The 12,373-nt window shown below is 38.1% G+C and overlaps 1 protein-coding gene across 3 annotated transcripts in view; it reads left to right on the top strand.

The window, feature by feature from the left end:
* The first annotated feature begins 5,387 nt into the window (after positions 1-5,387).
* The window catches only part of TRAPPC8 (trafficking protein particle complex subunit 8), a 115,953-nt gene continuing 108,967 nt past the window's right edge, over positions 5,388-12,373 (top strand). For 2 of the 3 annotated variants that reach the window (XM_075213467.1, XM_075213465.1), the window contains exons 1-2: positions 5,390-5,774; positions 8,397-8,591. In XM_075213467.1, the coding sequence (XP_075069568.1) occupies positions 5,618-5,774; positions 8,397-8,591 (352 nt within the window). In that variant the 5' untranslated portion in view covers positions 5,390-5,617. Of the gene's footprint in view, positions 5,775-8,396; positions 8,592-12,373 lie in introns of all 3 variants that reach the window. The other variant, XM_075213466.1, reaches the window with a different exon arrangement.

Raw genomic sequence — 12,373 nt, 5'->3', positions numbered from 1 at the left:
CCCCCTGTAAAATCCTGAAAACAACAGTTTTCAGGGATTAAACACTAAATTGCTATTTATGATTATAGCATCTGCTGCTTTGCATCTCTTATCGTTTTACTGAGCACTCGACATAACAGTGTATATGGAGTGCTCAGTAATGCTATTTAACAATAAATGAAATTAACTTTTCAATCATGTTAATATATGTCAGCTGAATATGGTGTACATTATCATAAATGAAAAGTTTCAGTGCTGTCAGCACTGCTCCGAAGAGCAGAGCTAAACAGCGCATGTGTGGAGGGATCACATGATCCCTCCCTGTCACTCACCGCTCTCTCTCTGTAACTAAAATTGGCGAGAGAGAGCAAAGATGTTTGTGCGCATGCCGAGGCTTTCACTCGGCGCATGCGCACTGGAATAAGAGGAGCCCCGTTGACCGCATACTGCTTCGGGAACGAAGCAGCAGTGATAAGTATGTTTTCCACTTCACAGGAACAGCTGTTCCTGTGTTGCTTTTTTTAATAAATATGAGAAATAGTTCAATCCTTATCAATGTGATAAGGATTGAAAACTATTTTTCATATTTTGCAAGTGTTGATAAATGTGCACCATAGGCATGAAAATACTTTCATGATACACTGCAGAGAGGATAATTGCTTAGGATATCACAGTTTCCTCATAAGAAAAATTCAGCATTTTAAATTGAATGTCTGACATTACCCCCAAGAAGATTCAGGGGTCCGTTTATCAAGGAGTGAAAAGCAGTAGGTGAATATGGCGCCTATCACTCAAGGGGTCACTATTGGCGATAGCATGGGGAAGATTATTTAACAAGGATCATGGCACAACTACTGCCACAAATCCTTGTTATTGCCATCTCAGTAATGGCGATAACAGACAAAATGAATGAAAAAATTATTATTTCAATAAAGCATTTTCTCAATTGTCAGTGGCTTTAATATATATATATATATATATATATATATATATATATATATATATATATAGAGAGAGAGAGAGAGAGAGAGAGAGAGAGTGAGAGAGAGATATATCTACTCCAGCTCAACACACCACAACAAGCAAGGGGCCAACCTAGAAATGGAAACACAAATAGAACCGGAGAGCGCTTATAATGCAGTAATTTTTAAACACAAAATGTGTATAGTTCTATTATAAACTGCGTACAATTGTTAAAATTCACAAGGCTTATCTGTAATGCACCTGAAGTCGTCCCACATCAGGATATGAGTCCAAGGAACAAACATTAAATTCCTATGAAGAGCAGAGAAAAAGCCACAACAAGTGGCCACAACATGTGTGGAATAGTTTCCAAAATATTTTACTATTGCAATGGTTAAAAACACAATAATAAATAAAAATAGAGCTTATCTGTTTTGTCACATAAAGTGCAGTCACAGGTCCGGGCCAACCAGTGTAACAGGATAATAAAACTTGCAGCATGACCACCCTACATGTTTCATGCCAGCACTTCATCAGATGAACTATGCACATTTTATAAGTGCTGAAAAATTACTGCAGTATGGGGAAAATTCAATTGGCCGCTCTATATTACCGTTTATATGGCAAAAAGTAACGCTTACTTTTGCTCGCACCTCTCAACGTAGTGTCTCACGGGTGTTCTGGGACACTACACAGCAATGCTTTATAGAATGGAATCTGAATAAATATATATATATATATATATATATATATATATATATATATGCACAAACAGAGGGTTTCCAACACAGAGCAGATGGAACAAGGTAAGTGTGAGGGAGGAGGAGGGGTATGTTATTATAATGCTAGAATGAGCAATGGCTCAAGAATTCTTGAATCCAGGATGAAATGTAAGTAAGTGTGAAATCAAAACGAGAGAGAAAAGATGACCAACAGGCCTGCCTAGGATTGAGGCATTGAGCAGAATGTATTGTAATATTCTTAAATTTATAGTATTATTCAGACTTCATCATAATGTTGCTACAATAGCATGATTCCATCTTATCTATATGTAAACATGTACAATCCATAAAGGATGAGTAGAATATATAACTATATATCTATACGTCTCAATCTTATTGATCATCACTGTTGGATATATCATAGATCTTATTGAAAAATAAATCAGCATTCTATATATTTCTATACATTCTATATGATCGTCACTATTGGATATATCTTAGATCTAACTGAAACAATCTATATGTTATCTATATGTTTGCTGCTGTATTGGGCTGCTTGGACTTTATCTCCGATATTATGTCGGGTCTGAGATGTGTATTAGATAGGGTAGAAAGGAGGAGAAATTATTCCCATTTACAATTGTTGCCTCCTATTCAAAAGGAGGCTGATAATTCGTTATACCTCACAGAGGCAAGGCATTGGTGGGACCAAACACCTTTGCAGAAGTATTTAGACAAAAAACTGATTCCAAGGGGTTTAAGGATTAATAAATCCTCATCATTTAGAGATGACATAGAGTTCACAAGGGAGTGGAACGACACATTAGATGTATGTTCCTTCGCCTTAATGAAATTATTGATTAAATATAGGATTAGGAAGGTTGAAATAATACAAGAAGAGATGGAAAAGACACAAGTACTATTGAAACCGTTTGAAGGGCTATATGGATTCAAAGAAATAGACAATAGAATTAATAAAAAAGTAGAGGACTTTGAAAATAACCTCATTAAAACTAAAGAAAGTAAAATGATACGTGATGAGGAAGATTATCAAAAGGATCAAGTATGTACATTTAACAGACAGGTCTCAATGAGGAAGAATTTGGGATTTTATAATGATAGATCTAGAAGTAGAGATGGACGATTGTAATCAAAACCTAGAAAGAATAGACTTCCCCGGGATTATTTTAATGCTCACCATCAGACTTCAAAGAGAATTCCCTATGGAGTATATAACAGAACCCCTAACACACGTAGAATAAGGGAACAAGATGGTTATGATTCTAGAAAACGACGAAATCCCTCTCCTAAGGAAGATAGACCTATACCAGAAACTAGGCCCAATAAATTTAGGGATGTTGAGGAAAATTCATCATATAGTTTTACACACAGCAACAGATTTGCTGTGTTGGAAGAACGGGAAAATGAGGATCTCCCGGACTATCAATCTAGAGGAGCTAGACCTAAAATCCCAAGGTTAGATGAAGAAATTTCTGGATGTAACAAAACATCCACGTCATATGATTTTTTTAGAGAACAGTCGGTCACCAAGGCCCCTACATGCTCAACAAACCCAGGGCTCAAGTCTAACCATGATGAAAATAAATCGAGAATTAGAGCTAGAGGATGCAGGGGAGGGACTACAAAACAGATCCAAGAACCTGAAATTAATTTGAATAAGAAGGGTATATTCAAGCTTTCTTATTCAAGTTATAGATGTCCTCAGGACTATTATGTTGATAGTTGGACATGTTCTAGAAGATCTGTTGTTCGTTATCCATTTGAACATTACTAATATGGATACCATTGTGTCCTAATATCTATATATCAACAAGAAGATTTATAATTCAGTTGCTGGAATCTGTGGACTAATTATTTTGGCTTTTTAGCAAGCCTTTCTGTGTGATCACAGGAGGTCTATTGAATGGATCTAATTATGTTATGCGCATAACCAACATATCAGAATTTACATATATACTAGTATCTCTATTAGGCCACTCAGTATTGTAACTGCCAGAGAAGGTCGTAATTTGCGCATTCAATTAATTTATTTCAGAAAGGATGACAGAGATCCTATTCCTTCAACTGTGTATATACAAATACAAACACCACACCTGTGGAATCCAACTGTCCTAATTGAATTCCTTATGCCTTCAGGGAGAACACTCCTCACTATCTTGTCCTTCAAGTTTGGGGCCTTCCTATAGATAAAGACAGTTTTTTCTGGAATTAAATCCCCAATTATATTGCCTGTTTTTAAAACACCCCAATACTTATGAATAAACGTTTCTATCTGTTTATGATCTTTATTATATAGGGATATGAATGTCCAATCGTATATATTGGGATTCTTCCTCTTCTGTTCTCCGTTAGGTATCAATAATTCCTCCCCGTTGATATGCATAACCTCTTTCTCTGCTTTTTCTAGCACCTCCTTACTGTAGTCCTTAGTCATAAAAGCTGTCTTCATGCTTTTGATCTGTTCATCAAAAACATATTACTCAGTGCAATTTCATCAAACCCTCTTCATTTGTCCAAGTGGTATATTATCTAACCAAGTATGGTGATGATTACTATCATAATGTATGTAACTAGTAGTATCTGTTGGTTTCTTATGTCTTGGGGGCCTATTTATTAAATCTCATTTTCATGTATGGGCAGCACGGTGGCGTAGTAGTTAGCACTTCTGCCTTACAGCACTGGGGTCATGAGTTCAATTCCCGACCATGGCCTTATCTGTGAGGAGTTTGTATGTTCTCTCTGTGATTGCGTGGGTTTCCTCTGGGTGCTCTGGTTTTCTCCCACACGCCAAAAACATAATGGTAGGTTATTTGGCTGCTAACAAATTGACCCTAGTCTGTGTCTGTCTGTGTGCTAGGAAATTTAGACTGTAAGCCCCAATGGGGCAGGGACTGATGTGAGTGAGTTCTCTGTACAGCGCTGCGGAATTAGTGGCGCTATATAAATAAACGGTGATGCTGTCAATTCCCCGAAAAATAGACGCCAATTAAAGTATTTCTCTAATATATCAACAGTGCATATCTGCTGCTTTGCACTTTTCTTCATAATACATAGCAGTCCCAATAGATGTCTATGAGGACTGCTATGTACCGCAATTTAAGAATGAATGAAAATCCTTTTACACATCACAGATCAAAAATAGGTTGAACTTGATGGACTAGTGTCTTTTTCCAACCTTAACAACTATGTTATGTTATGTATGTATAGTTGTTTTGGGCTAATTAAAACAAAAAAGCTATTGTGACCAACTAGAGAACAAGATCACAGTGCAGTTGCACCTCTCACACAGCCCTAGTTAAGGCCCAGGACCAATGGCAAATGGTTGCTTCGTGCACCAGTGTATTTGTGCATGCAGAGTTCAAACGGTTGTAAATGAAGTATTGCACCTGAAATATGAAATTAAATGTAGAGTTGCAGCTTGTGTCCACAAAACTACCATGATGGCCAATAATGATAAAAAGTCACGCTATCGCATCCTGTAACGCTGTATCTGTTATCGTTAGGTTACTGAGTTCCACCACAGCCAGAGAACTCCGGGCTGCTCCCCCTGGTGGGCACCCACGGTCACTGCGGGGTCTCGCGGTCCCTCTCACAGCAAAAGCACAACAATGTGACGCAAGGGCCATCCGCGTTGTCCATGACGTCACGGCGGTTGTGCTACCGCCCACCGAGGGTCGCGAGCCTGTGAGCGCGCGCTCTCGACAGCCCTGGTGACAGGCACGGAAGTCACGTGACAGGCTGGAACCGGCTGACGGGAGCGGGCGGAGTGCGTCAGGGAGGAGGAAGCTGCGCTGTACCGGAGACCTAACAACACGTCTGTCCGTCACACAGTGGCCGTATGAGGCGCAGTGCTATGCTGTGCGGTAGGCCCTGATCTGTGTTACTAGTGTCGGTGTGTGAGGGGACGTCTGCCCCCGGTGCTCAGGCCTGGGATGGCGCAGTGCCTGCTCTCCGTACATGAGTTCCTCCAGGACTCCTTCATACCGCAGGTGGCGGCTCTGTGCAGCGAGGAGGCCGAGTCACTCGCCCGGAAAAACCAGTTGTCCTTCTGTGAGCTCGTCCGGCCCTTCTGCAGACTCAGCACTGAGGGTGAGTGTTTACTGCAGGGACAGGATCGCCTCATCATTGGCATCTTGTATGTGAAGATTAGATATCGTGGATTACATCAATACCTTAAATATATTATATTAATGTTGTGCAACAGTAACATATTCTCCTTGTCATGCGAAAGGAACAATCTTCTGGTTTGCAGGGTGGGCACAATAATGTTTGTTGCAGGCTGGTGAGTGCAAGATGGGCATGGTGAGTGTTGCAGGGTAGTGCTGTAAGGTGGGTAGTGAGTGTTGCAAGATGAGTATGGTGAGTGTTGCAGGGTAGTGGGTGTTGCAAGGTGGCTCTGCTAGTGGTGTGAACATTGTTTCTCTTTGTGTTGCAGGGTGGCTGTACCAATGGTGTGAATATTGTTTCTTTTTCTGTTGCAGGTTGGCTGTGCTAATGGTGTGAATATTGTTTTTCTTTCTGTTGCAAGTGTGCAGGTTGGATACTGTGCGCGTTTGTGTGTGTCACATGTATGAGATGACCTATGTTTTTTTTTGGGTGCTTGTTTCTTATTTAAAAACATCTTACTTTGTCACCCCAAGTAGTTGATAGACTTGTGGATCTAGTAAAGTTAATATTAAAGTTATCAATATGTTTTGTTTTTTTTCAACAATTTTAAATCCATAGAACAAGACAGGGATATTTTACATCAGCCTTGTCCAACTGTTATCCACTGTCTCTTATGACAAGTGAATTTCATAGATATAGGCAAGGAAAAAAGGTAGTGCTCTGAAGCTTGTTTAAGTGATACACAGCACAGGCAAATGCTGTTTTTCTGTCATATTAGGGGCACTTCAGCTGTGAAAAGTTTTTCAACTATTTGGTCAGTTATATCTGCCAGATTTATGATTTTGTGAGTTGATATTTAAGGGGTTGTCATACTGGTTTGTACATGCCCTCCTCCAATGTTTACTAAAAGTATTTTGCTCTATATTTCTGTTATACTCTTGTGCTTTGTAGCCACCCAGCCTCATCAGGTAGTGTTGTTCATTTTAGTTCTTCAATATTATGGCATAGCACTATTGTGCTGTCTGTGTTAGATGCAATTGCATATAGAGACCAACTTTGTGGGGGAGATTCCATTGCTGGCGATGTGATGCGCAAACATCATGCCTTGCACATTGTCGGCAATTACAGAAGAAATCTCAGCCGCAAAGTGTCTTGTGGGTGTTCCGGAGACACTTTGCACAATCTCCCTTTGTATGTTGATCTCCTAGGGTAATGGTTCTTAACCATTGGTGCGTGCACCTCTGGGGTTGTGAGACAACATTTCTAGCTGTGCTCATCACACTAGATGTTTGACAGATATAATTTTAAATGCAGACGTTCAATTGGAGTTTGGGAGAGAAAAAAAGAGAGGCTTGGAACAAATCTGGTGTGCTCAGTTAGTACCGTTTATAGAACTGGTAAAGGCAGCGTTGCATATACTGATACCACTTGCCACCACCTACTTATGAGAGATGGAATTTTCATCACTTATGCATATAAAAACAAAGACCAGAAGCCACCTAAATGCAAATGATGACATGCCAGTGTTCTCCCCCAAATTTTTTACCAGCTGGGCGGCATTAAGAAGTAGCTGGGTAGGAGCATTAGTAATAATTTGCAGTAATATTGAAAAATGTTGGAGGTTATTGCCCACACCTGCCAGGGCCCCAAAAGTCTGATGGCAAGTAAAAACAGCCGGGTGGAGCACCCTGAGAAATAGGTGCTTGGGAGAAAACTGCAGAACACTTTGGAGAATAGCCCATTGCTTGTGGCTATTTCTCAAAGGAACCTCCACTTCAAGAATATTATAATAAGCTACAGCGAAATAGTCATTGAGAATCAAGTCTATGTCTGAATTTTAAGTAGAACTTTAATAAACTTGTATGTAAAAGTGTCTTGCAATAAATTTGTTTTTCTGATCCAACATATTTTTCAAGGGGGTGCGAGAATATATTTTAAGAATCCAAGAGCTGCTGGCTGCCAAAAAGGTTAAGAATCATTATCCTAGGGTAACAAAATTAAACACCTGTGTCTATAGACATGGTAGAAAAGCATAAAAAGAAGCAACTATGTATTTTGTAAAATTTGTAGTTATGCACATACAAAGCAATAAATTGTCTGAAGGTGGAATGTTCTTGTATTCAACTGACCTCTGGTTTGATTTATTTCTTATTTGGGGGATATTAAATTGGTTGCGATGTCCGGCTGCGCACTTTGCCAGCCTTTATGGTAATAAATCTCCGCTCATTTTCCTCCCACCGCTATGGGATGCAAGGAAAAATGAACAGAGATTCCATCCTCAATGTTGTTGCTATGTTCCTATGTGGACTGTTCTGGAGACACATTGCGCTGAATTGAATCTCCCCCTATAAATTAAAACCAAGGTAGACAATGCAGCAGTGGGACTAGATTTTTTGGCACTGTATTTTGGAGACAAGAAATGTGTAAATTGTACTCGTTCCTCTGTTGTACAGTGTTTGACTCGTATTGTGTCCGCCTTTTTCACAATATTAGTAAATTAGGAACTATGGTGTTTGTGGCAAGCAGTACTGTCTTCATCTAGCAGCTAGGTTGCTTATTATGAAACTTACAATATTTATAACTTTTTTTTATTATTATTTTAAGTGCATATGCGGGATCCCAGCAATCAACTTCATGTGATAAAAAACCTGAAGATATCAGTAAACAACATAGTTACTCAACCACCCATACAAGCAGCAATCCGCAAGCTTCTGAATGACGTTGTGTCTTCCAGCCAACCTGCTGAAGGATTAGTACCAAATGTGATTACTGCCGGAGACTATGACCTTAATATCAGTGGTAAGCATATGATTGTTTTTATTCTGCATTGTTATATAAAATAATATAGTATATGTTAGCCGCAAAGAACTTTATTTACGGTTTCTTCATACATAAGCAGCAAAACCTGTCAGTCTTCTGTTGTGAAGTTATTGTGGCCTTTCTTTTTCTACTCCTACGCGGATCAGTTGTTAATGAAATAAGATAATGCTTCATTTTGTTTTCTAAGAAAAGTTAAATTAGGTGATTGACCTAGAGCCTTACTATTTGAACTTTATTTTTAACAAATTTGGTAATTGGCAACTGGTGTGTTTACTATTTATTTTGAATACATGTTTAGTCTACCAGTTAACTCTGCTTATTGTCAAAAGCCGTGACCTTGTTGATGGTTGATCCATTTTTCTAACATTCTAGTATCAAATTTACATCTCATTTATTACAGGCAATGTATCCTTTTATGATATACCTTCTGATTGCCATGCTCAGGATAATCTTAAAATTTTTAGTATTGTTGACTTAATAATTCAGCGTGAATGTTTGGTGAAGCTTGAACGCATGGAAATAGTGTGTTCTATTTTCATTCTTTCAGGCTTCAATGTGAGTTCACATTGTCATGTGTACAGGCAGGCTGTTTTTAATATGGTTCAATTGCCTCCATTGGAACACCCACTTGTGCTGTGAGAAATGCACAGGCCAATGCAACACAAGTGAATTAAAGCTGGCCCTATTTACATAGACTTATGGTGTGTCTGACACACAAATGTCAGATGCAAGTATTAGACAATGTCCTAATTGTGAGGTATGTTTCTTTTTGCGTGCTATTTAGTTTTCTGATTGCTTAGTCTCCCAGTTATTGACTTGACAGTCATTTTACCATTTTGAGAAAATTGGGTAACTGAAATATTCACTGATAGTATTGCAGTGATTGTGTATAAGCATTCCTTAAGTGTAGGCTAGCTAATGTGTTAATCTTTGGACAGAGCTATGGTAGACTTGTATCTACTGTAAATAAGACTAAAGATTTACTTTAAGTTGAATTGAGAGCCTTTGTGAAGTATGTAGAGTTCTAGAGAAGTGTTTTTTTTTTTTTTACATATTTGTGAGCATTAAGAAAAAAAATAGTTTGTAATGCCCAAATGACATTAAATTTGCAACTTTTTTTTTAAAAGCATATCAAATTGTCAAAGAGCAGGCATGTCCAGTTTAGTTTAACAAGAATGAATTTACACAAATGTATTTATGGCAAACAGTCCCCAAGGGGAGGTGTAGAATACCATAATCCACCCAAAAAAATTCAAGTTGTATGCTTAAAGTAATTTGCTGCTCGTTTACCCCCTGAAACCAGTCAGACAATATCAGAACACACTCATTTGGTAAAAACAAAAATTGTTGGAAACATATTGCGCAAAGTGTAATTACTATGGTCAAAAGCTATTACACTAGGTACTTAAAATACCCTTCCTAATAATAATGGTGCCAAAATTGAAAGTTATAGTGCTATATTTTAGACTTGTGCCTGGACTGTATACTGACTAGAGAGTTTAGTTATCCATCTTTCTAATCATAAGTAGCAATGGACCGGTCAAACAACACACTAGTCTGTCATTCCTGTATATTCTTCCCATCAATGCTCTGAAAACCATAACTTAAACATGCATTCACGCATATAATACATTCAATAGTAGCTAGTGTTTAACGTGTTTTGTTACTGCTATTTAAGGGGTCATATGCTCTTAAAAGCTGCCATACTACCACTCATTATTTATAATGGAGAGCTGGCAATTTGCTCCCTGAGCTGCGAGCAAAAATCTGGCTTTGAAACTACCGTAAGAACGATAATAAAGCGCATTTAACCGTAGTAACGGTAATAATGCGCAGGGCGCATTACTTTTACCCGGCCAATTGAATTCCCCCCTATGGGTTTTAATGATTTACTTTACTAGTAAAGTGTTAACAATTTTAGATTGTGAAAAATACGATATTCTACAATAATAACAATCTCACTACATGAAAAATGCATTTAAAACTTTTTTGTTTTTATGTTTTCACTACATTGCACCATAACACAGATAGGAGTACATCCTTTTGTGGTATAAAATTGCAGTTTTTAGGACTTCTGATTTTGAAATAAAATCTGAATATTGAAATAAAAACATAATTTTACGTCTTTAAGATTGTGATTTATTTGTACTACATATATTGTAACAAGTTAACCCGTGCATGATACTCATGCATTCTAGTCAAATAAAGCTACTTAAGGTGTTAAAAAGGTTCTTGTCATGCATTTGGGCCATAGCCCAGGCCTCAACCACCAACCACTCCCCACTGTCACCCCCGGCAACCACCAACCACTCCCCACTGTCACTTCTCCTTCAAGAAATATATATATATATTTTTTAAATCTTTATAAACACTTTTAACAATTAACAAATTAAAAACATCTTAGTATACCAAATTTCACCGTTTCTGATTTTTTTTTTCCACACACACTAAGAATTTAGTAGGTCAGTGTATAACTCCGCCGAGCAGGTGGCACTGCAGCTTGGTTTTATTTTTTACACACAGACAGACAGACTAACACACGCCACTAGACATTTATATTATAGATCATTGACCATATGCAGTTGGGTCATTCCAAAACAAATTAACACAATTTTAGAAAAAAATCTACATTCTCTAATTTCAATTAAATTTGGTATAATAAATTCTGCCATGGGTGTAAAGAAAACGCCCAAATCATAGGCTGATATGTGCATTTGTTTTGAAGTTGTCTTTCAAGCTGCAATTTTATAACAAAAAATTAGCTTTTTAACATTTGTTTTAAACTGCATTTGTAGCTCACCTAATTGAGCTAGACAGTTGGGCAAGATCTAATTTTAAACTTTTATATGGACTTTCATATAATATATAACACGACAGTATGTTTTAATAAATATTAAAATTGTAACATTTTCAAAATCCAAATTTTGACTTTCTCAAAAAGCCTTTTTTTTAATTATTGAAAAACATCAAAAAAAAATTGTTCATACTGTTAATAAATTCCCGAAGTTTTATTTTGGGGTCATGAAGGGATCATTTGCTACAAGATAGTTCATTTTTGAGTGATTCATCAGCTATTTATATAGCGCCACTAATTCCGCTGTGCTGTACAGAGAACTCACTCACATCAGCCCCTGCCCCATTGGAGCTTACAGTCTAAATTCCCTATCATACATAGACAGACCGAGAGAGAGACTAGGGTCAATTTGATAGCAGCCAATTAACCTACTAGTATATTTTTGGAGTGTGGGAGGAAAACTGGAGCATTCGGAGGAAACCCACGCAAACACGGGGGGAACATACAAACTCCACACAGTTAAGGCCATGGTCGGGAATCAAACTCATGACCCCAGTGCAGTGAGACAGAAGTGCCAACTACTAAGCCACTGTTTAATTGTGTTTATTGAGGCACTACACATCTGAGAAAATCAATAAAACAATATCCTTTCAAGTTCATTTCATTAGAGGAATGAACGTTCCTCTTCTGGTGTGTTTGGGGGCTGAGATTCTACAATCGGCACCTGCTCCCACTTCTGCGCAGACGTGGAATGTAAGTGGAAAGATACTCTACGTGGAAAGACATTTCAATTGCGCTGAATAGGCAGACCTTTTACATGTACCGAAACCCTTACAAGTTGTCCATGGACAGGTTAGGTTTGGGTGGGCTTTAATTAGTGAAGAAAAGCCCCTTGGTTACTAATTTAAGCCCACCCAAACCTAACATGACTCTGGGCCATTTGTGTCACATTTGCAAAAGTGGAGTG

Source organism: Mixophyes fleayi, chromosome 5 (assembly GCF_038048845.1).
Source record: "Mixophyes fleayi isolate aMixFle1 chromosome 5, aMixFle1.hap1, whole genome shotgun sequence".
In the NCBI taxonomy this organism is placed as follows: Eukaryota; Metazoa; Chordata; class Amphibia; order Anura; family Limnodynastidae; genus Mixophyes; species Mixophyes fleayi.
The sequence above is the reverse complement of the archived record's forward strand: the minus strand, read 5'-3'. Positions and strand labels throughout refer to the sequence as shown.